Below are 26,399 nucleotides of genomic sequence, written 5' to 3' on the forward strand. Positions count from 1 at the left end.
ACAAAACTTCCACTCGGCACAGGAAGCATCCGGGCTATTGATTTGTGATATGTGTCCAAGTGTGGGAGGGGAGAGGGAGGGGATGGCCCTGCCCCATGTCAACATCTATAGTTAGATCTTAGATAGTCTTCTTCTTCTTGTCGTTCGCCTTTACACTTGGAGTTTAGCTCTGGATATGAAGCTGGTGGTCTTTTGCAGAGCCTCCACGAGGACCATGCAGCTTGGTCTTAAATAGTGAGCAGAACTGTTTTTACTTGAAGGATTGAGCCTTTAAATGACTGTAACTCACCAGGCTGTAATCAGCCGTCATCGGGAACTGCTGGACTTGCCGCGTCATACCCATGCTGGCCGCCATGTTGCTTGCTGCTGCTCCAGACATGCCGGACATGTGAGAGAACTGCGACATGCTGCCCATCCCCACTCCCACCTGTGGACATAAGGATAAGGCTAAGGATAAGGTGTGAGGTTACACTGATGGAAATTCGGGTTGCTTTCTCCTTGGGGAAAGTGAGCTGCCGTACCACATAGAATGCAATATGACACCATGCATTTATAGACTAACAATACAATACAATACAATACAATACAATACAATACAATACAACAATACAATACAACAATACAATACAACAATACAACGCAGCACAATACAAAAACAAAACAAGACAAGATAAGACAAGACAAGACAAGGCAGCGCAACGCAATGCAGTGCACAAGTAAATACAACAACGGTACATTCATACCCAGTTCATTCCTAACACTAGCACTTGTGACAATCTTGTGAACAAATATACAGTTATATGAATGGAAGCTAGACTAAAGAATAAATAAATAAACGAATGAAAAAATAACTACATAAATAGATATATACATAAACAAAAAGATAATTAAATAGATTCAAAAATTATTGATACAAGAATAAACAATTGATAAATGAATAAATCATTGATAAATGAATAAATAATTGATACATAAATATATAAATAAACACTCTTAAATAAAATACCTTTTTGGCTACTGAGGAAAAATTAGAAAAACAGATTCATAGATAAATTAAAAATAAATAGCAAAAGCGATGTATTATATTAATAACAAAACAAAACGAGTCTTAACCTGCAATAAACAACTGGTCAATCATTTATTTGCTGATAAAGTGACTACACACAAAAAGTGACGGGAAAAAAAGCAAAACCGACTCACCCCCATTCCACCCATAGCTCCAGGATAGGAAGCGTTCATTTGCGGGTAGCGGGGCATATTGTTGACCCCCATATTGGGTGGAGCCGGGTAGGCCGGGTAGGCGCGTGACGTAGCCGGGTAGATGTTACGCATCATACTGTTGCAGGAGGGGATGACGGGTGACAGGGACTTGGCCAGCTGCTTCTCTTGTTTGCGGTACTTTGCTCGCCTGTTCTGGAACCACACCTGCAAATGGAAGATACGGGTTAGTAAGTTTGCCAATGATGCACACATTTTATACAGATTTAAAAAAAAAAGTAAAGCCAGAAGAAAACAAACCATAAAAACAAAGCAAAACAAAATAACCACAAAGAAGACACCAACCAGAACAACTGTAACCGAGTGCCGAAACACTACGATCACCTCGGGAGGCGAAGTGCAATCAAACAGGATTGAAAATGTTAGGGCCAATTTCTTAGCCCTATAAAAACTGTTATGCAAACCCGATGGTTTCCGTGAACATACAGACAATCGGAAACCAACAGACCCCATCACAAACAGAATTCCACAATCCAGAGGTGTTGACTTAAAGGCCAACAACTCGGGTGCAGAGTCTGCTGTGAAAGGAGCGGTAGCCTCCCCTGTCACACAACAAAAATAAAAAATAAGCATGAACAAACACTAACAAATTCCTATTTAATATACGAAAAACAAGGAGCATTTCCAATTTTAAGCATACATCTTTTAAAGATCATACATATGTATAAATGGTGCATAATATAACTTCGACTCCCTCAGTCTTGGACGAACAAGACCAAAATTGTATGCAGAATTGGAAAAACACATCACACACGAAGAAATCTTAAATAACAAAGAGTTTGTGCAGGCTTATTCAAATCAGATGTGTTGTTATAGGAAGGGGAGGGGGTTGCACGCAAAGTACTCATTTGCATCTTTTCTTTTCCCCAAAAGGACACAAAAATCTCAGTTTATAACAACCGCTTTTGCCCTCGTCTGATTGGTCAAAGCAGGTCGTTACGTCCATGCGATACGGCGTGATTCAATTTGACGTCATTGAACGCCCTCAAAGACGCTTCCGGTACAGAAACTCGCTCTGCCCTCTGTGGAAGCTCAGCCACAAATGATGACTCGATGACTCACCTTAAAGTAAATGACAATCGTTATCACGATAGAATTGTCTTTCTTTTGACGCTCGCATCTGTATATCTGCCTGTCTGTGTGTCTGTCAGTCTTTCTGATTGTCTACCTGTGTGTCTGTATGTGTTTGTGTGCGTGTGTGTGTTCGGGGGGGGGAGCACATATATCTCTCTCTCTCTCTCTCTCTCTCTCTCTCTCTCTCTTTCTCTCTCTCTCTCTCTCTCTCTTTCTCTCTCTCTCTCTCTTTCTCTCTCTCTCTCTCTCTCTCTCTCTCTCTCTCGCTCCCCCCCCTCTCTCTCTCTCTCTCGCCTCTTCCATGCAAGTCTCTTGACCTTTACTCCTTCGCGCGCACCCCCCCCCCCCCATTCATTCTGATACACTAAAGGACGCCCCACTATAGCCCTCAGAAGAGCTGAATTAAGCTATTGGCGGATGGAGAGCGACTGAGTGTTGGGCAGGAGGCCGAATACGGATGGCGTGTAACAAATTGCCTGCAATCACGAGCATTGATTTCGCCAATCAACGGCATCCCCACCCCCCGTCGTGCAGATATCTGATCGTCTTTTGGCCTTCTCGCTCGACCCTCCATCAGTCTCCCGTCTGTGTGTCTGGATTTGGGTCTTCGTCAAGTCTTCCCATGCTTGACGATTTAAAGACGCATTCGTCTTATTTTTTGGGAAAACGCTTCCCCGAAGAAGTATTGTACTTCATACATCAAATAACCTTCAAGCGCTCAAGGCGATGACTGACCAGGAAGCATAGTAACAAAGATCATACAACAAAACGCAGAACGTGGCGTTAATCCGCGTAATCTTAAATGTATCTGGGTCACATAATATAATCTTTTGCTTGAGTTCGTGTTCCTACTTTTCAGCCCCATTACTACTGTATAATGGTTTACTTGAATACAATCTTGTTTTAACCTAAGTGGCGTCAGTTAATGAAGGTGCCGAGAATGACAAGCAGACAGGAGCATTCAAGCATAGCTCGAGACAATACTACGCGCATGCGGTCAACAGAAATCCGAACATGATAAACCCCAATGAAGCGCAGAAGACGACATGCTAAAACACATAAAAGACACCACACGGCACAAGGAGGGAAAAAGCAGACTATGTTAAAAAAAATAATTTTAAAAAAAACCTATGAAAACCGCACAGAACCAGAGACCAACGACAACATTGCAAGCGGCGAGACACAACCCAACCCAACGCTAGGACAATAAGGTAACTTGGTGGAAGGGGCGGGAGAGGAGATCCAAATTAGATAAACAATAAATAAAAAAATAAAAGGGCTTTACTCAGATCATGCGCACTTCATGCAGGAAAATCAAGAAAGACCAGTAGGACAAAAGCTAGAAGACCCACAGAGAACCAGAGCCCAACGTCAACAGCGGCAAGCAGGACACAACACAACACCAGGACAATAAAAGTAGCGTAATAGATGTCATCAAGAGAGAAGAGCTGAGAAGAAAACAAGTCGCGTAAGGCGAAATTACTACATTTAGTCAAGCTGTGGAACTCACAGAATGAAACTGAACGCACTGCATTTTTTCACAATGACCGTAGTCCGCCGCTTGTGCAAAACGCGGTAGTGGTTTCGCTGTGCTGCATAGCACGCTTTTCTGAACCTCTCTTCGTTTTAACTTTCTGAGCGTGTTTTTAATCAAAACATATTATATCTATATGTTTTTGGAATCAGGAACCGACAAGGAATAAGATGAAATTGTTTTTAAATCGATTTCGGAAATTTAATTTTGATCATAATTTTTATATTTTTAATTTTCAGAGCTTGTTTTTAATCCAAATATAACATATTTATATGTTTTTGGAATCAGGAAATGATGTAGAATAAGATGAACGTAAATTGGGATCGTTTTATATATAAAAAAAAAGTTTATTACAATTTTCAGAGACTTTAATGACCAAAGTCATTAATTAATTTTTAAGCCACCAAGCTGAAATGCAATACCAAAGTCCGGCCTTCGTCGAAGATTGCTTTACAAAAATTTCAATCAATTTGATTGAAAAATGAGGGTGTGACAGTGCCGCCTCAACTTTTACAAAAAGCCGGATATGACGTCATCAAAGGTATTTATCGAAAAAAGGAAAAAACAAGTCGCGTAAGGCGAAAATACAATATTTAGTCAAGTAGCTGTCGAACTCACAGAATGAAACTGAACGCAACGCAACGCAGCAAGACCGTATACTCGTAGCATCGTCACTCCACCGCCCGTGGCAAAGGCAGTGCCCGTGGAATTGACAAGAAGAGCGGGGTATTCGTTGCGCTGAGAAGGATAGCACGCTTTTCTGTACCTCTCTTCGTTTTAACTTTCTGAGCGTGTTTTTAATCCAAACATATTATATCTATATGTTTTTGGAATCAGGAACCAACAAGGAATAAGATGAAAGTGTTTTTAAATTGATTTCGAAAAAAAAAATTGATAATAATTTTTATATATTTAATTTTCAGAGCTTGTTTTTAATCCGAATATAACATATTTATATGTTTTTGGAATCAGCAAATGATGGAGAATAAGATAAACGTAAATTTGGATCGTTTTATAAATTTTTATTTTTTTTTACAATTTTCAGATTTTTAATGACCAAAGTCATTAATTAATTTTTAAGCCACCAAGCTGAAATGCAATACCGAAGTCCGGGCTTCGTCGAACATTACTTGACCAAAATTTCAACCAATTTGGTTGAAAAATGAGGGCGTGACAGTGCCGCCTCAACTTTCACGAGAAGCCGGATATGACGTCATCAAAGACATTTATCAAAAAAATGAAAAAAACTTTCGGGGATTTCATACCCAGGAACTCTCATGTCAAATTTCATAAAGATCGGTCCAGTAGTTTAGTCTGAATCGCTCTACACACACACACACACACACACACAGACACACAGACACACAGACACACGCACATACACCACGACCCTCGTTTCGATTCCCCCTCGATGTTAAAATATTTAGTCAAAACTTGACTAAATATAAAAACATCCGGGGATATCATTCACAGGAACTCTCATGTCAAATTTCATAGAGATCGGTCTAGTAGTTTGGTCTGAATCGCTCTACACACACACACACACACACACACACACACACACACACACACACACACACACACACGCACAGACACACACACACACATACACCACGACCCTCGTCTCGATTCCCCCTCCATGTTAAAACATTTAGTCAAAACTTGACTAAACGTAAAAAAGGAGTAGGTACTTGGGCATTACTCAGCTTACTGGCTTTATGCAGGAAACCAGTAGGACAAAAGCTATAAAACCACAGGGAACTGGAGAACCCGGCGGCAACAACTTTGCCGGCACTGAAGACAACACAACTCAACTCAACACAGCACAACACAACACAACACAACTCATCACAACGTGACAACACAACACAACACAACACAACACAACACACCACACCACAGCACAACACAACACAACACAACACAACACAACACAACACACCATAACCACAACCACAACCTCAACCTCAACCTCAAACTCAAACACAAAACTCAAACTCAAACTCAAACTGATCAAACTCAAACACAACTCAACTCAACACAGCACAACACAACACAACACAACACAATACAACACTTGTACGCAACACAACACAACACAACACTTGTACGCAACACAACACAACACAACACAACACAGCACAGCACAGCACAGCACAGCACCACACCACACCACACCACACCACACCACACCACACCACACCACACCACACAACACAACACAACACAACCACAACCACAACCACAACACAACACAACACAACACAACACAACACAACCCAACCACAACCACAACCTAAAACACAAAACTCAAACTCAAACTCAAACTCAAACTCAAACACAACTCAACTCAACACAACGTGACAACACAGCACAACACAACACAACACAACACAACACAAAACAACACAACAACACAGCACAGCACAGCACCACACAACACCACACAACACAACACACTGACACAAAACAACACACCACAACACAATACAACACAACATAACACAACACAATACAACACAACACAACACAACAAAACGGCAAGGATCGACAGTAAAAGTAACGTGATGGAAGGGAGCAAGAGAGAGCGGATGAGAGGAGGACAGAAAAAGCCCGGGTGCTGCAGCCAGTCACTAATGGGGCTTGCATGCCAAAAATGGCCTGCCGTCCTTCCAGAACCAGGCCTTTGCCCGCCGTCTTTCAGGCTGGCCCGGGAAATCTTGAAACGCGGAGGTAATCGAGTTAGGTGCGAAATTGATGTTTCCCAGTCATTTGGGGGTCTATTCACTGTCTCAATTAGGCCTCTTTGTAAATAGCTCTCTTACCGTTCTGGCTTCAGTGCCACCTGCCCCCCTTCTCTATCTCGAGCTCCCTCTGTCTCTATCTGTCTCTGTCTCTCTGTCTCTGTCCGCCTGTCTCTGTCTCAGTCTATCCCCTCGCTGTCTCTGTCTGTCTCTCTTCCTCCACCCCCCCCCCCCTCTCTCTCTCTCTGTCTCTCTGTCTCTGTCTCTCTCTCTCTCTCTCTCTCTCCGCCAATTCCTTGGTTCTAACCCCTCTGCTATCCTCTTAGTCCTGACAAATGCTTGTTCTGGGGGCATGTCATCCTCATTCTACTCTCCCCAGCCACCCCCTACCCACCACCCTCCACACCCCCGTCACCATCACAACCCCACGTCAATCCTTCCCTTACACTGTATTCTTCAAGATTCGATCTTTTGGTTTAAGCGTGTTTTTATTAATTTCTTGTATACATGTTATATACAGTAACAACATTAAGAACGTTAACAAGCAGACTGCTTATGGACACGTTCCAAAACTAATAATCAATACACATTCTGATAACAAGACATGGCGAACAAGTGATAACTTCAACCCTTTTCTTTCAAAATATTTCATAATATTTTATACAAATAAAGAGAGAGAGAGAGAGAGAGAGAGAGAGAGAGAGAGAGAGAGAGAGAGAGAGAGAGAGAGAGAGAGAGAGAGAGAGAGAGAGAATGCTTTGCTACATCTATTGCTGTCACTGTTAATATAATATCAGCCGAAGCGATCAGTTGACATAACGTAATCTTGTACAGCAGAAAATATTTTCGTATTCAAAGATATAGTTAAATCAGTATTGCCAAACAAAAGTGTTTTGCAATCCAGAGCGTACGTTGGTAGACTATTGAATAAAATGGTTCTATGTTCTTTAAATTTTGGACAATGTAACAAAAAGTGTTCAGCGTCTTCCGGGCGTACTCCACAGGAGTGTACTTTGAGGAGTGTATTCGATCTTTTCACGAGATAAATTCTGTCTTTGGCTTTTCTGGATATCAGATAGTATTCAAATATACAGATAATAAATATAGTCAAATATAAATCTTCAAATGTTTGCTCGTCTTTAAACAGTGGACGATGTTTTGATTTCTTAGCCTGAGAGTGATTTGGCATTCGGAGCTGTTTGGAAGATTTGAATCTTGTTGTCCATTGTGCGAGGGATTTCATGATGTGTCTGATGTCCCCGTCAAACCTAGTTGTGACTCTTATCAAAATGTGTGAAATGTTATCTTCAACAGTATATGTCTTTGAATTTAAAATAACCATTTAAAACAATTGCGTTCACTATACAATTATACGCAACTAAACCCTTCCAAAATATCATGACAAGCTGCAGACACAAAACAGACAATGGCTTGAGCAGACAATAAGATATTGAAGTAGACACAAGACAGTCAACCACAGAAGCTGAAAAAGGATAGGCAATGCCAGAACAAACACAAGCCAAGCAGTAGCATACACATCATACAAAATTAGCAAAACAATAATACTAATACTAAAAGAAGACCTAAAACATATAAAGAGGCATACAGATTGGGAAAGGGAAAAGATGATAATTATTGGAAGGACATACAGAGACAGACACACCATCCAGACACATACAGACACTGTGACACAGCTTAGACACAGACAGACCATTATCTGACACAGACTGACACACCATCTAGAAACAGACACACACCATCCAGACACATACAGACACACCATCATGAAGACACATACAGACACACCATCGAGACACAGACAGACACACCATCAAGACACAGACAGACACACCATCTAGACACAAGACAGACACACCATCTAGACACAGACAGACACACCATCTAGACACAAGACAGACACACCATCGAGACAGAGACAGACACACCATCAAGACACAGACAGACACACCATCGAGACACAAACAGACACAGAGTCAAAACCACAAGAAAAACCAAAGCTCGAGCTAAAAAAAGAAAGGGAGACAAAATGCGGGAAAAGAAGGGGAGTGTGTGTGAGTGTGCATTCAGGGTTTGTGGCAGGTTCTGGAGGCCGGGGCCAAGGCGGTATCAAGCCGCAGATTAGTTGATATTAATTAATCTAAGCACGTGTTTATGGGTGTCGCTCTGCGTTCCGATGCGCACGAGTCGTCTGTGCGAGGAATGCTGAGTGCCTTCTTGCCTCTCGCGCACTGTCACCCTTCCAAGCCCACTTCCATTATCGACTTCGCAAGCGAAAGACGCTCCCTTTCTTTTTTCCCCTCTTTTTTTCTGTTCACGCTCTACACTTTCCTCTCCTTTCCCTATCCCACTTTTTGGAAGCTTTCTTTTTACTTTCTAGTCTGTATAGCTTAGCCAAGATTTTTTGTTGTTGCAACCTACGGGTTTTTTTGGTTTTTGTTGCTTCCTTTTTGTTTCAATTTACTTGCCTTTATCTCTCTTTTTTTCTGTCTCTCTGTTCCCTTTTTTTCTGTCTTTTCTGTCTTTCGTTTTATTTTAATTTTTTCTTTCTTTTCGCTTCTTGTCTTTTCCTTCGGGGTCTCTGGACTTCCTCCCCTGTCACATCCGCTGTTGCACAGAGTAGACACTTGCCGTAATGAAGATGGCTTGTTGTTTACCGTCCTCTGACACTAACGTGGAATGAAGGGGTGATGTTTTGTACGTCGCGTTTAGCCCTTTGACAATAATAACAACAACAAAAAGGGGACACACACAAACACGATTTATTGGGGGGTGGAGGTTAAAGCTGGTTGGGTCCGAACCAAGGTACACTTTATTATTTCCTTCCGTGGGTCAAAATAGCATTAGAAGTAACATAACGGCATGAGACTAGGTCCTTCTACATGTATAACAGTACCCAGGCAAGAGGTCATCAATTTTGTAGTTTTTAAATTCTACCCGTGTAACCCATGGTAAAAATGTAAACCATTCGATCATAGATTCAAATATACTTACCTTAGCAATGAGTAACCTTTAACTGATACTTATTTTCCCATTTTACAGACTGGCTTTTTACTTTGAGGAGTGTATTCAAACAATTGTCGTTATTGGTGTGATAAGAGCTTTCGCCTATTGTTGTCATAATCATAGTCTCTCGAACGAAGAATGTCTTGACATTATCATGATCAGCAGGTACAGTATACGAAAACCGAAAGAAGCGGAGAAGGCACACCCACGTGCATGCAAAGACACAGAAAAAAGATAAAGACATGGAAATGAATAAGAATCAAAAGCCGAACGAGACAAACGCCCCACACAAGGACACAAATAAATGGAGAATAGCCGCAACAAAAAGTGTTTGTTTGGGGTTTTTTAAACCGAGAAGGGGTGAAGCAGGGAAGCGGAGGACGAAGAAACAACGCCGAAAAGAACTGAGCGAAACGCCGTCAAAGAAAAAAGATAACTACTTGAAAAAACGAAACACGGGAACAGAAGAGGTGGAGGAAGAAGAAGACGAAGCCACCGCAGGGAACTGTCAGAAAAGTCGAGGAGAAAAAACCCAGAGAGAATGGGACAAGAAGAAGCCGAGGACCGGTATAGATGGAGTTGGAGCAGGAGGAGGAGGAGGAGGAGAAGGAGGAGGAGGATGAAGGGGAGGAGGAGGAGGAGGAGAAGGAGGAGGAGGAGGAGGATGAAGGGGAGGAGGAGGAGAAGGAGGAGGAGGAGGAGGATGATTTCGAAAAGCTGAAGCTGAAGGGACAAAAAGACACAGAAGAGACCTAGAGTGAAAAGATGGCAACGAAACATAAAGTCAAGTAAAAAAAAAGAAGAAAAAAAGAGTAAAAACATGGAGAAAAAAAATAAAGCAGGGAGAAGAGCAATAGAGAATGGACGGTGGGGGATTTCGAAAACGCTGAAGCTGAAGCTGAAAGTAGAAGATGAAAAGAAGAAGGCCGGAAAGGTGGAGGTGGAGGTGGAGGTGAGCGATGGAGGAAGAAGAAGGGGGAGGACTGGTGACTGGCGGCAGCAAATTTGCAAGTGTTATGAGGCGCGCGACGGGCAAGGAATGGGCAAGTAGCGAGGTGGCCGCTGCGGGCGAGCTGGCGGGCGACCTCGCTCTTATAACCTATTCCTCTCCACCCCCTCTCTCCCCGGGCGCGCGGTCTCACGAGGACCCACGGCCTAATGAAAATTGACAAAGTTGCTAATGGAACCGTCTTTGAAGACACGAACGACTCTCGCAGGTCTGGCCCGGGCAAATTGTGACGGCAAGCTCTTCCTTGGGTGTCTAAGCCCACCTCCCCGCCCCTCCGACAAATCCAATTTCCAAGACTCAGAAGCCTGAGGTAGACTCACTCGTGGAGAAGGAGAAGAAGCACAAGAAGAAAGAGAAGCAGGATGAAGAGACGGAGGAGGAGTAGGAGGAGAAGGGGGTTGGAAGAGACGGAGAAGGAGGAGGATCTCCGCTGCATGATCGTGGCGTACATCGCTAGGGCAGTTCATCAAGACGAGGCTGCCTGGCTACACACAGACTGAGCTAGGCTAGGCTAGGCTAGGCTTGGCTGAAACAACGGCGGATCTGTTCCAAAACCCGTCCAGGGCTGGATTTGCAAAACGGTTCAACACAAACTCGTTTAAACATTTCGCAATTGGCTGCATCCGAGAACCCGGTGGTTATAGAATTAATTCCGCGGGAATTGTGCGGGGTCGGGCTCGGTGGTAAATTGTTTTAGTGTCCCTGGCTCACCGGCAAAGCGGCGAGGAAATAAGATCAGTAAGGATACCTTGATGATTGACTCACAACTGGCTGCCTCGCACAAATCACATTGGCCGCCCCAAAACCTTGATTACTCCTTTTGCTTCTGCCAGTCGGCATGTGGCTTTTTTTTAGCTTTCTTTCTTGTGAGTGTTGTTTAACATAGCAACATGTCATGTTGACTTTTTAGCATGAAGTTTGTTTTCAACTTAATTTTTTGTTAAGTGCCGTTCACTGCCTAGTCCCTCCCCCTCCTACTCTCCCTCCCCCTCCTCTTCAGGCCACGCAAACTCCTCAATGATACATGAATGTTGGTTGAAAACGCGCAGCTGTATCCGGTGGTTTTGCAGTTTCACCTCGGCGCATACGGAATATTTTAAAGCTATGTTCACACATGGGTCCTCGATTTCGCTCCACACTGATATTCGCAAGGGTCACCAAGCTTGGCCACGGAAAGGTAACTTGTATAATTACAAAGTCATAACGCATATGGTGCACACTGAGTGCAGATGGCAACAGGTTAATCTGCACATTTGACTCAGTTCCAGGCACACTCCTTCGCGTGTAAACAGTTCGGTTTACCATCACAAATCTGGCCAGGCTTTCACTTGGGATAACCCCCTCCCCCCCCCCCCCCCTCCACTTGGTCACATACCGAATAGGAACAGCCTGGGTGCTCTCTATGCACAGTGGGTTTTTTTTTAAATGATTTTTTTATCTCGTGAAAGCCACCAAGAATTTGAATCATCAACAATCTCACCACAGCAAGTAGTCGGGGTGTAGATTTTTGGTATGTGTAAAAGTGAAGAGGTTTCCTATGAAAAAGTCTGGCAAGATCTGAGGTGGTGAGCCGAACTCTTTACAAGGAAAGGAGTGTGCCTATAAGGTGACTGATGTTTGCGTTTGTTCCAGTGACCTACCCTTAACACATCTGTCGGTGGTAGATGGCAAGGTTGTTGTTTTTTTTACGAGGGCCACCGGTATATATACGGATGGAATACATTGACTGCCTACTTGTGTACTTCACAGAACATAAAGCAAATCGTTCTGACAAAATCGGTATTTATACCCAACTTGAAAGGAGTTGGTGTGTATTGTGTAAATGTGGTTCAACAGTGCGGAGTGTTGGTCCAGAAGTGAGTGGAGTTTGACCATCTTACTAATCAACCCGCTTATTCCTTGCAAGATAAAATTTCAACTGTAGGGCCAGTCAAGATTAAAATATAACACATACGTACACTGAAATAGCATGGATAGAAAACAATTTCAATCCAATTTCTTGCGTTACGAAAAGGCTTACGCAACACGTTCAAAACTATGATAAAACAAGGTGGCACTGTAGTTTGGCTATATCCCGAAGAATGAGACATTTCCCTATTAAAAATAATTCTCCGTATGTCGACATTTCAAACATAAAGTCCCTGTTGGAACGTGCCTTTTTTTGCCATTTCTGTTAAAATGTATAGAAAAAGAACCCTAAAACTAAACATTGCATGGCTATGGCCGCAGTCAAAGCCGCCGCAACGGTTTTGTGTCTAAAGCTAATCGGACTTTTGGAGTGGGTGCTGGCGGCAGGTTTTTAAGAGGCACTGCAAGGCGAGTGGCCTGGGGTGGGACATCCACTCAGATAACTGACTTTGAAAGTCGAAGGTGGCGTTACTGTGAGTGGAAAGCCTTTTAATCCCCCATCCCGAACCCCTCTCAACTCAAATCGCTGCGGACGTCTGCTGCTGAAACAACCCTCCGATGGAGAGACATCTTCAGAGAAATTACCGTCGACGTGTTCACCGAAATGACTGTCGACAACTTTCCACTGAAATTCGTTCTGGAACTCTCAGTTGTCAGCCTCCTGAAGGGGGACTGGGGTGTACTTCAGGCCTTGTCGTTGCTGGCCCCTTGACAGTTTGGTTTTAAAGTTCCACTATCCGCCGACAGAAGAGCTCTGGTCGTCAAAACGCTGGTACCAACTCGAGGTGTACGCAAAGAAAATATGGTGTCGCATAGGAAACTTAACAATTTTGGTTAATGTTTACTTTGACACCTTCCTTTGCTGGTGCTGCAAATCTACAATAATACTGCCTTGGACGAGCATCAATTTTGAACCGTCATTTATTTTCTACCATTTTCAAAACTGGTTTGGAGACTTTACGTTGTAACATCTAAACCGTTCCAACAATGTGTGTCAATTACAAAACAAAACAAAAAATCGTTTAACGTCGCTGCAGATCCTGTCGACAATATTACAATATGCCAGTCAAACGTTGTTCAGCTCTTGACATGCAAAATCCAGCCAATGTATTGCAATGAAATAAATTGGGGGGGGGGGGGGAGAGAAGGCTAATGGTGACAACAACTTCACATTTCATCAAACAGATATGGGTATAAAGTATTCTGATACACCTAACACGGTTCAGGAACGTAAATCATTTGTGGGAAATATCCCTTTAACGTTGACGGTCACGCCCAAACGGTTCAAATCTTATAACGGTTCACGAACACACAAGTAAAGGACTGAGTCTCTCACAATATTCTGTGAACACTATCTCTTTAACGTCGCCCAGTCACGCCCAAACGGTTCAACTCTTAACGGTTCAGGAAGACAAGTAGGACAGAGTCGATCGAGGGGTGTTGATAACGCTTAGAGGCACGGGAAGGAGGGGTCTCCCCATTCCCAGCAAAAGGGGCGGGGGCGGGTCTTTCTGCCTCTCTGGCACCCTGGGAGGGTTTTGGGTCTGCTTGGATGCACCGAGGTCTGGCTGAAGCACCAGGGGGCATCTTGAAACAAGTGCTGCTCTTTCTTGTCCCCCATCTGCCCTGTTCCTCCCACTCTCCCTCCCTCCCTTCCTCCCTCCCTCCCTTCCCTCCCTCCCTCCACCCTTCCCTTGTTTGTAGCGACAGGGAGGAAGATGCCTATGTTTACAGTCGTCCCCCCTCCCCCCTCATAAGGCCTCTATAAATCTGAGAAAATAAAGTTGTTTAAAAAAAGAGGGAGTCTTCAAAAATGAGGGTAAACTTACAAAGGTTACGAATAGAAAATCTGAAGAAAAAAGATAAAATCTAAAAAATGTGAGGTGGGGAGGATTGGGTGATAGCAGGCAGGGGGGGGGGGGGGGAGGGGGGGAGGTATGGGTATGGGGACTTAAATTTGAGGTTCCGAAAAGAAGTGACTGTTTCGTTTTTGTGTATAGCAACGATCAAATAACAGAAACCTCATCTGGCGTCTTTAACTTCTTGTCGTTTTTTTTTTTTTTTAAATTTTTCGGTTTTTGGTTTTGGGTTTTATTTGCTAGTCTCTTAATTTCAGCGTATTTTTTCTGCGGTAGCGTAGGTACCTTCACTGTCGCCTCTTAGTTTTATACCGAGACCCGCTCAAATCAAAGAAAATAAAAGAAACCTCACCCGCCTTCAACTTTCTTTTTTTTAATTTTTTTTATGTTGAAGTATTATTTGCTTGTCACTTGGCGACAGCTTTATTTTTGTTCTGCGGTAGCACTGGTCTCTTCATTGGTCCCCTATTATTTGTTTAAGGACTTCTGCGGTGACTAACATAACAACATCTTTGTCTTTCAAGATGGTGGAAATTCTCTGATCCCTACTTTCAGCGCTGACAGTTTAGTGATTACTCTACACTGAAGTTTGATTGTTCTGCTATCATGGGTTTCAGCGATGAAGTAGCAAGTCACTCTGGACCTGGACGACTTTGCGGTTTGGTACTGTGGACACTTCAGCTTTTCAAAGTGATTGTGCGTTGTGGCGGGATATTCCTAGATCCTCCGACTACAACTATGAACAAAAACTCGCCGTCTGTTCGAGAGATTGGTTCGGAAATGGGCCACGATCAATTTGTTCGACCCTCTTGTAATTATTGTGAGTTTGGTTAACGCAATTTGCTTTTTGACGTGCAAATTTGCAAGCCAAAACAACCTGCGCATCAAACAAAAAGAAAAATACTAAAAGCTGTCTGTATTGGCTGCGCCATTTTTCTGATAGAATGACGTTTTTCCTAATGATTTCCAAGTCAGGGAATTAATGTCTCTCGTTGGTCTATTATTCAGTCCCGTCTGATAGCGTCAGCTTTTTTTTCTTTCATTTAAAAGATTTATGTTATTCATGCTTTTGGGGAATTTATCTTTTTTATTTTTACAGTTCATCAGTGTGCCTATATTTGTACATGTTTGTCGATCGGTAACCGACTTTCAATCACAAAGTTTTGCCATTTTTGACGTGTGTTTGCAAGAGGGTCGGGCGCTTTTTCTATTAAAAAAAAAATCTCCGCCTATTGGCAAACCTATGTTTGTGATGAAGCAACCAGATTGTTGACAGCATATTTAAACTGGATAGACGGAAAATAAAATTAATGAAGAATGTACATGTATATGATGGTGGAAACATGTTTATTTTATTTTGTTTTTGTACCGTCTGTCTTTTTTTTTTTTTTTTGGGGGGGGGGGGGGGGGGGGGGTGTAAATCTCATAACACCACCATATACTACACCTCAGATTCTAATTACAAAAGTTTGCTTGGTCGGACTTTTGAAACATGTCATATTCTCATACTTACTACTGTCAAAACTTTTAGCGAAAGTTTCTTTTCTTTCTTTATTTTTCTTGTTTGTTTGTTTCTTTGCTTCTGTTTCTTAAATTGTCCTTCGTAATTTTTTTTAAAGCAAATTGAAATAACAAACGTACTCTTTCTAATGTCATAGTTTTTTCTTTGTATTTTCAAGGAACAACCGGTCAAATTCATGTCAGCAATGTTCGTAACCAGTTTCTTATACAGTTACCCCCCCCCCCCTCCCCCCTACCCCCTGCCCACCTTTTTAAGACCACCCGAATTAAGACTTCCTCTCTTTTTAAGACCCTGATTTATGGGATGTTCTGCTCATAACCTCTGAAGTATAGCCCCATTCAAAGAATCCCACCTTTTTAAGACATGATTTTTGTCAGATGTGTCGAGGTGTTAAAAGGGGGGTTGAACTCTACAGCAAAATGTCATCATCCAAACCACTGAACAGCCTCTCATACTTCAACCTCCTCTTTTTGCCAGTGTCCAGCTAGCAGTCGCATGTGTTTTAAGTCTGTACCCCTTCGCTAATGATGTCCAGAGGGCGTGCTGGCAACCCTTGACGCTCCGTGACGCTCGCTACTGTATTGTCCACGCCTCGCTGACCAAGCAGAAATAGCCACTAGCACTGACCACCACCATCTGGTACGTTATGGCGGGACAGGTCATCGATTTTTGCAAGACGCTTTATCAGTCTTATGAAAGCTTCACGGGTATTTTGGTGAGTTAGCACAGAAACGGTTTTAGGGAGAAATCTGCTTATGATAATTAAGTAAACAAGGAAAGAAAGCAAATACACGCATAAAAAATATTAAACAAGTCGCGTAAGGCGAAAATACAATATTTAGTCAAGTAGCTGTCGAACTCACAGAATGAAACTGAACGCAACGCAACGCAGCAAGACCGTATACTCGTAGCATCGTCACTCCACCGCCCGTGGCAAAGGCAGTGCCTGTGGAATTGACAAGAAGAGCGTGATATTCGTTGCGCTGAGAAGGATAGCACGCTTTTCTGTACTTCTCTTCGTTTTAACTTTCTGAGCGTGTTTTTAATCCAAACATATCATATCTATATGTTTTTGAAATCAGGAACCGACAAGGAATAAGATGAAAGTGTTTTTAAATTGATTTCGAAAAAAAAATTTTGATAATAATTTTTATATATTTATTTTTCAGAGCTTGTTTTTAATCCGAATATAACATATTTATATGTTTTTGGAATCAGCAAATGATGGAGAATAAGATAAACGTAAATTTGGATCGTTTTATAAATTTTTATTTTTTTTTACAATTTTCAGATTTTTAATGACCTAAGTCATTAATTAATTTTTAAGCCACCAAGCTGAAATGCAATACCAAACCCCGGGCTTCGTCGAAGATTACTTGACCAAAATTTCAACCAATTTGGTTGAAAAATGAGGGCGTGACAGTGCCGCCTCAACTTTCACAAAAAGCCGGATATGACGTCATCAAAGACATTTATCAAAAAAATGAAAAAAACGTTCGGGGATTTCATACCCAGGAACTCTCATGTCAAATTTCATAAAGATCGGTCCATTAGTTTAGTCTGAATCGCTCTACACACACACACACACACACACACACGCACACACATACACCATACCCTCGTTTCGATTCCCCCTCGATGTTAAAATATTTAGTCAAAACTTGACTAAATATAAAAAGGAAGGAAGAAACAAACAAACAAAAAAACAAACAAACAAACAGAGAACGAAACAGACATAGAAAGAAAGAACGAAATTATCATGACTATGAATAGTAGAAACAAATCGAATTCAACTGAAAAATGGAATCCCAGACAGTAAAAATATAGAGCTGGCGGGTAAAATAAAACGGACTCTTTACTGCTTGTCATATAATGCCATTTGGTTTTTTTGTAAAAGAAATACAAATGTTGCAGATTCGAAGGTGCCATGGTCAACCCCTGAATACAATTATCTCAGCAACATCCCTACATTTGGGATCAACAGCTTTTTGGGACGAGAGCTGCTGTAACCTTTTAAGTTACACCATTCCGGTTTGCTAATACACCAGTAATATGCTCAATCGGAAACTGTTAAAAGAGCAAATCGCCATGATGGCTCATCTTCTGGTATCATAGCGAGGCCCCGAAAGAGCTGCCTGGAAGAGGTTTCCTGGTGCAAACAACGTCATCGGTCACGTGTTGTATTGGTATCATAGAGAGGCTTCGGAAGAGGAAGTGGTTTCCTGGTGCAAACAACGTCATCGGTCACGTGTTGTATTGGTATCATAGAGAGGCTTCGGAAGAGGAAGTGGTTTCCTGGTGCAAACAACGTCATCGGTCACGTGTTGTATTGGTATCATAGAGAGGCTTCGGAAGAGGAAGTGGTTTCCTGGTGCAAACAACGTCATCGGTCACGTGTTGTATTGGTATCATAGAGAGGCTTCGGAAGAGGAAGTGGTTTCCTGGTGCAAACAACGTCATAGGTCACGTGTTGTATTGGTATCATAGACTGAGAGGCTTCGGAAGAGGAAGTGGTTTTCTGGTGCAAACAACGTCATCGGTCACGTGTCAAGTTGTATTGGTATCATAGAGAGGCTTCGGAAGAGAAAGAGGTTTCCTGTTGCGAACAACGTCATCGGTCACGTGCGCGCGATTAGCAGCACGTGCCTGCCTTCGTCGCAACTCAAAATGACTGCGCTCATTGCCCGTAAGGCGACGGTATCGGCGAGCGTGGTATCTTCATTGTAATTCATGTCCGTTGTAAGCGGAAGAAGACCCTTTGACGCCTATTTGTATTGTGATAATCATGGCTTCTTCTCAGTTTTTCATTGAGACTTCTTTTAAGCTGAGAAATATGGTTGGTTACAAAACAACGATAATCCCTTGTTCAGAAGAATACATAAAAATTTACATACAGTTACATGTAATCGGGAACCCACTCTTTTCTGCAACTATGATATTAACAATAAATTAAAAAACGCCGTTGAATGATATTTTTCCACAGAACAGATACAAACAAAATAAAAATAAGGTAACCAAAAGTCAGATCATTCAAATTCAGCCCCAAACTGTGACTCTTGCCACTTCAACGTCCTGTTCTCAGTGAGATTTGTGTTTGCACCACAACACTCCCCCGTCCCTCTCCCCCACCCCTCTCCCTTTACCCCCCCCCCCCCCCTCAACCCTCCCTCCTCCCCCATTAGTGGACAATCCTGGGCAAGCCAGGACCGAGCTGTAAGCTGCCAGAAACCCAACTCGGGGGTTCCAGAGGGAATAGTCCCCGCAAAGCTTCGGACCCTTAGCGCCGTCTGTCGGCGAGATTCCGCGTGACAGCGCGAGACGAGCAGGGGAGAGCATTCCGATCGCTTGGGAGCGTCAAGGGGAGGTAATTACAACACTCGAGCCGTCAACATGGCGGCTTGGTGCCAGGAAAATGGACCCGCCCCGGGGCAGGGCTCCTCCCAGGGATCCACAGTCGAGGATTCTCTCTTTTCTTCGAGTTTTTTTTTTAACTCATCCATTTTTTTCTGTCTGTCTGCCCGTCTGCCTGTCTGTTTGTAACTGACTGTCTGTCTGTTTGCCTGTCTGTCTGTTTGTTTTTCCCTCTCTCTCTCTCTCTTTCTCTCCCTCTCTCTCTCTCTGTCTCAGGACAGATTGTAAGAAAAGGCGTAGCCTTAAATCTTAATCCTTGTTAAATAAAGTTCAATTCAATTCAATTCTCTCTCTCTCTCTCTCTCTCTCTCTCTCTCTCTCTCTCTCTCTCTCTCTCTCTCTCTCTCTCTCTCTCTCAGAAAATGTGCCACCAGATTTGATTCCCTGCATATCGAAACTCCCGCTACTCCCCCCCCCCCCCCACCCCGTCTTCACCCCCCCCCCCCTTCCCCCCACCCCCACCCCTGTGGCGACAGTGTGCGTGTTAATTATCGTCATAATCGTCCGTTCCGCCCCTCCCACCGCTCTTCTCTTGTGTCCCCCCTCCAGTCTTAGACCCTGAAAATTAATTGTTCCGCCGCGAGAAAAAGGCAGAACAAATTTGGGGACATTAGAGGCAGAGACTGCAGAGAACACACTCTGATTAGGGGCCCCACAAAAAGAAGCGAAGGGGGGCCAACACCTTGTGTTGTGAGCCTTTAAGTTGATTTTTTTTGACTAAATAAAACAATGCGGGTTACTTCTGGTGCCAGATTTTTTCTTTATTTTATGAGAGCTGAACAAATTTGAAGAAATGTTGACACACAAAGCGTGAAGGTGGTCACTGGTTATTATTCGGTTTTTATTCGAGAGAGTCTTAAACAAAGTGGACGGCTTGTGTGCTCAGACGTGTGTCAGTCTTGGGGTGTGGGTACCAGTAACTGTTATAGCCGCAAACAAGGGCAACCACTGAAAATTCCGGTATTGACTTACTGATTATTGAATATTATTGTCCAGAGTTATAGCAACTATAGAGGACATAATAAGGGAATATCTTCAAATCCCGTATTAAACAAGGTAGCTGTATTTACCCTCCCCCCCCCCTCCCCCTTCAGCTTCCTTTAGCACTTTGGACACAGGAGGGTTGCTGTTCTTAATAATCATCGGCTTCGCAAACACGTCAAGAACAATCTCGTTTATGCTTCGAAGAAAATGTCTTGCATCCTGCACGAGAGATAGAGAGAAAGAGAGACTCAGACTCAGACTCAGACTCAGACTCAGAACTTTATTACAAAAGGATAAAGGTTTCAGGCAAAGCCTATTCTTCCAACCTGTCCTTTATACAACACATAAAGACAGACGTACATTACAAATATAAATTCAATCATATAGAGAGTAGGAGAGAGAGACAAAGAGTAAGAGAGAGAAAGAAAGACGGAGAGAGAGAGAGGGGGGGGAGAGACAGAGAGACAAAGAGAGAGAGAGAACAAGAGATATGAGGGTATATGTGGTTGCAAGAGGGGGGGGGGGGATTGTGTCCTGGCACCACATAAAACTGATGTCCTTGGTCCCCAACATGAGCTATTTTAATTTCATGATTTTGTTGGTTTCTGTTTCCACAATAAACCTGTTACATTCGTCATCATCATCATCATCACATCATATTTCTCATCCACAAAAGAATGCACTCACTTGAATCCGGGCCTCGTTAAGCTTGGTGATGCGGGCAAGCTCCTCGCGACAGTAGATGTCCGGATAGTGCGATTTTGCAAACGCATTCTCCAGCTCTCTCAACTGTTCCTGGGTGAAGGTGGTCCGGTGACGTCGTCGGGCAGGCGTCGGGCACGAGCCCGTACTGGGCGTGTGCCCCTGAGCGGGCGAGGAGGAGCTGTTGGGTGCCCCTGGCAGGGAGGAGGGGGCGACGGAGGAGGAGGAGGATAGGGAGAGGGAGACGGGGCTGGCACCTTCCGACTTGATCTTCTTGAACGCTCCTTCTTGACCTGCGAAAGGGTAATGAAATACAGATTAAGACAATAATTTATTAAGCTATTTGCAGACTATTAGCATTTTTTTTTTGGGGGGGGAGGGGCTTTCAACAAATGTTTCCATATAAGAACACATTTCTTGGTTTTAGTTAATATGCTTCTTTGTTGTATATAAGATTCTGTTTCTTTGTTAAAAAATAAAATAAACAAGAAATTCCTCCGAGGTAGGAAAAACACCCCCGTTGGTCAAAGGGAAATAACCATTCTCACTGCCACCAACTGAGAAGGTTATTTCCCTTTGACCATTAATATGTCCCTCTATAAGTCCGTGTAGAATCTTAATCCACCAATAACTCCCTAACCGTGTGTTTGACTGGTCCCAATTTTTGTAAGGACCGTCTCAGGAATGTATAGAACCTGTTCACCAAGTTTGGTGACGATCGGTCCGTTCATTCTTGAGATCTATATGCGAACACAAACACACACCCAAACAAACAAACAAACAAACACATCGTGCGAAACCTATACACACCCCTATACCGGGGGTGTAAATAAAAGCGAATGAGAAATAAAGTACATGTACCAATACACCATATATGACCGTGAGCTGACAGAGGGGTTTTGTGTGTTCATTTTTTTTAGTACTTATTTCAGTTTGTGTATGACTGAACTGTGTGGCAGTCAAAATACTAAACATTCATAACGACGAGAATAACAATATATAATTTATGTTTGCTTGTTTTTGCGTGAAAATATGTAAAACCGAAAACACATCCAGTAAAATGTGATTACAGAACAGAACAAGAACAACATTATTGAATTCAAGAAAATAAAGAAGGAAATCGATAGATAAATAAAAAAGATTCCTAAAACCACGCTTTAAAATTCTTATATATCGTACTCTTTTTTGGTTTAAACTGTTTTATTTAACGTTTGTGCATTATTTACAAAAAACGCATATTGAGTAAACAACAACAAGCATAATGCTTATAGTGGTGTTCACTATTTCTAGAAAATTACATATAATATAAATGGCGGATATTGTACAGTTTAAATACTCTTTTTTAACATTCTTCTGAATGCTTGCATAAAAATTAAGCAAAATACTATTAAAAAACAACACAACAAAGAGAAAATCAAAAGGTAACAAGCAAAGCCACATCTTAAAATTGAAAACAACAACAACAACAACAACAACAACAACAACAGCAACAACAACAACAACAAAAACAACAACAACAACAACAGCAACAACAACAGCAGCAACAGCAACAACAACAACAACAACAACAACAACAACAACAACAACAGCAACAACAGCAACAACAACAACAAAAACAACAACAACAACAACAACAGCAACAGTAACAGTAACAACAACAACAACAACAACAACAGCAGCAACAGCAACAACAACAACAACAACAACAACAACAACAACAACAGCAACACCAGCACTGATTAACCAGATGTAAACATTCTAACAGAGAGGGAACAAACTCTGTCAATATGGATTTCTTTAAAAAAAACAAAAAACAAGACGCATGATTGCATACAGTGACATAGAGACGCACCAAACCCCCGACACGCAAGCGTACACAAAACATTCTTTACTGCTCATTAGAGCATAATTATATATGTATTGGCTCTTTATTCTGAAAGAGTTAAAACTTTCACTTGATAATACCGGTCTGCTGTTTGTTCACAACATAGCACACACCTAAAAAAAAAATCCAAAAAAATCAACCGATCCCATTAAAATTGACATCAATCAACAGTAAACGCGCTTTTTAGAAGATAATACATTCTGAGCACGAAGCATAAGGAACACTTTGCTTAATGAACGAGGAGAATAAAATCGACTTTATTTTCTTTGCTTTCATCCTCGAAGTTTGATCGCAACTCGAGAGCTCTCCCTTCTCTTTTTTTGCAGAACATTTCTGCGACGGCCAGTTTAGGTTCATCTGGCGGACGATGCGAGATGCAAATTAACTTGTGTTGAAAGGTTAATAAACTTCAAACATTTGATCGCTGATTTGCTTTCTCTTTGTTCGGTTCGAGTTTGGATTTGTTTTAAATGAATAAACGAAACGAGGTGTTGAAGAGTGTGTACAGACAGAAAATACATTATTTTGATCAGCTCAAAATGAGCCACAAAATAAAAAGAAGAAAGAAACTAAATGATCCAAAAAGAAGAGTAAAAATGAAAATGAAAAATTGAAATAAACACAAACATGAGCAAAGCATAACAACCACAACTATATATATTAATACACCCCAAAGCCTCAAACTAACTTGTAAGCATTGACGCATTCTTTTTACCCTTGCTTACACATTTTAAAAGTGAGCCTAAAGTTGTTATTTTTTATATCTAAAACCGGTCTGCGGGCCATCATTGATATATGAATAAATACATTAAGAAAGAAATATGTAAATTTGTTTGTTTGTTTAACGCCCAGCCGACCACGAAGGGTCATATCAGGGCGGTGCTGCTTTGACATATAACGTGCGCCACACACAAGACAGAAGTCGCAGCACAGGCTTCATGTCTCACCCAGTCACATTATTCTGACACCGGACCAACCAGCCAGCACTAACCCCATAATGCCAGACGCCAGGCGGAGCAGCCACTAGATTGCCAATTTTAAAGTCTTAGGTATGACCCGGCCGGGCCTTACCACTAGGCCACCGTGTTGCGGTAAATAGGTAAATACATTGATATTATTTAAAGAAAGAAACATGTGGGTTAAGCCCTATATACTGATTATTGCACACGGGTTATTTTTCTACGCGTTGTCTAATTTAATTTTAACATCTATTTGTTTTGTGTGTGTGTTTTACAGAACCAGTCTGTAATCAACATAAACTGTTCATTTATCAAATTTTGCTGCGAAATAAACTCCTCACTTGTATCAACTACAACACCCTCTGACCCGCCCCAACGCCCCTAGCCCAACCTCCTACCCCCAAACCTCAAACCACCGCACCCCCATCTTCAAAGTCGACTTTTCGGTCTCTCTTGCAAAGGGCACGTGCATGCTGCATGCATGAGTTTTTCAATTATTAGCGGCACGCGCTCTGATTGTCTCAGTCGTGAAAATTGACAAGAACCCGCTCTCCTGTTCGCACGCCTGATTTGCCCAGGCCCCACGGCGGGCGACGGGAAATAATTAATTTCTTGCAAGTGTGCCGCTTGCGACGTGTTTGCAAACAGGGACACGTGCATCTAAACATTCCTGAGCGATAGAAGGAAGTGGGTTTGGGCTGGAGGAACAAGGGGAGGGGAGGGGGGGTGGCAGAAAAGGAGAGAGAGAGAGAGAGAGAGAGAGAGAAAGAGAGAGAGAGAGAGAGAGAGAGAGAGAGAGAGAGAGAGAGAGAGAGAGAGAGAGAGAGAGAGAGAGAGAGAGAGAACTATATTGTGTTGTTTTAGGACGTGTTTGCAAATATGGACACGTGCTTCTAAAAAAATCGTCCGCTGAAAAGAGGAGGTGGGTGGTGTGAGTTGGAAGGGGAAGAAGGTGAATAAGTGAGATTATGTTTGCTTTTAACTAAACAACTCCGCTGTCTTTGTGCAGTGTGTTGATGGATTTTATTAACGTGCGTACAAATTCATTCAGCAGACATCCGTGACAGAGAGAGAGAGGTGGTGCGGTGGTGGGGTGGCGGGGGGGGGGGGTGGTGTGCTGGAGGAGGGAAAGGGTCTGAGAGGATGGGGTGCACATTGGGGTGTGCACGTTAAAGATCCCACGATTGACAAAAGGGTCTTTCCTGGCAAAATTGTATAGGCATAGATAAAAAATGTCCACCAAAATACCCGTGTGACTTGGAATAATAGGCCGTGAAAAGTAGGATATGCGCCGAAATGGCTGCGATCTGCTGGTCGATGTGAATGCGTGATGTATTGTGTAAAAAATTCCATCTCACACGGCATAAATAGATCCCTGCGCCTTGAGTCCGAGTGTGGAGATACGCGCGCGATATATAAGACTTCATATATAATTTTCTTTCTAGAGTGTCAATTAGCACAAAGAGCTATAATCTATTTTCTTTCGTCTCTGTCTTGTTTTGTTTTTGTTTTGTTATGTTATTTTTTTTTTCTACGTAAATACATGAGTTAATTCATTTACCTTGGTGTGTGTTAATTCACACAAGTTTTCACTAGTTTTATGTACTTAGTTATGCCTTGGTACATGGTGTATCCAAAATTGCAAGAAAGAAAATAAGACTGTTTCCTCAAAAATGTCAGAAACTATCAACGCAGCAGAACAGATACCTGTCAGTAATGATTATAACACCCATTAATGAAATTTATCTCTCATAAAAGGTTCTGCTCTCAAACCGCAAACTAAAGAAATTCCTTGCACAATGCGCCAAAGCTCATGTGCGCATATAATGCATTTCGGATTTAAAATGTAATCTTCAGCGTATAGATTTAAAAACGCATGGGATAAGCAGTATCTCCTTTCTTGCAATCTTGAAATGCTGCAGGATTTTCCACGAAGCCGAAAATTGATCAAGTAGTACTTGAACAAATCCTTAAATTCCTTCCAGCAGGATCAAAAGCTTTCGAGATTCTCGATTCTGCGGCTGTTTCTTTTTTTCTGTTTTATTTCGGGGTTTTGGTGTGTTTTGTTATTTCCTGCACGTTCCTGTCTGCTCGCGGCATTCTGCGGTGACTGCCATTTTGTTTATTTGCTTACTATATTGTGAGTTTGTTTCCTCGTGTTTCTGTTTGTTTCTTGCTTCTGTTGTTGTTTTCTATAGGGTTTTTTGACAACTCCGTTCGTACATTTCTACTAAATTCATTGCCTGTTTGCCTGTTTGCCCAACATTACAAAGACAACATCATCAACGAGCATACTGATCGAAGAATCGACGAAGACAATCAAAAGTGACAACATTTAGGCACAAGGTTGTCAATAAATGCCATTAAGGGCGCTACTGCAAATAGATTTGTGTCCCTACTAGTTACTTCTATTGTTGTCATTCTTACAAAATATTACCTTATCAGGGTCACTAAGACTGGTATATGTGGCGTAAACGGGAGGCGGGTAATCTTGAAGTTTAAGCGC

At 42.3% G+C, this 26,399-nt stretch overlaps 1 protein-coding gene across 1 annotated transcript in view; it reads right to left on the reverse strand.

Moving 5' to 3' along the window:
* Positions 1-26,399, reverse strand: part of LOC138953274 (homeobox protein aristaless-like 3) — a 39,099-nt gene that overhangs the window by 563 nt on the left and 12,137 nt on the right. The window contains exons 2-4 of the mRNA XM_070325073.1: positions 21,035-21,342; positions 1,193-1,425; positions 290-407 (exon numbers count right to left, since the gene is read on the reverse strand). Of these exons, the coding sequence (XP_070181174.1) occupies positions 290-407; positions 1,193-1,425; positions 21,035-21,342 (659 nt within the window). The remainder of the gene's footprint in view (positions 1-289; positions 408-1,192; positions 1,426-21,034; positions 21,343-26,399) is intronic.

This window comes from Littorina saxatilis, linkage group LG17, assembly GCF_037325665.1.
Source record: "Littorina saxatilis isolate snail1 linkage group LG17, US_GU_Lsax_2.0, whole genome shotgun sequence".
NCBI lineage: Eukaryota > Metazoa > Mollusca > Gastropoda > Littorinimorpha > Littorinidae > Littorina > Littorina saxatilis.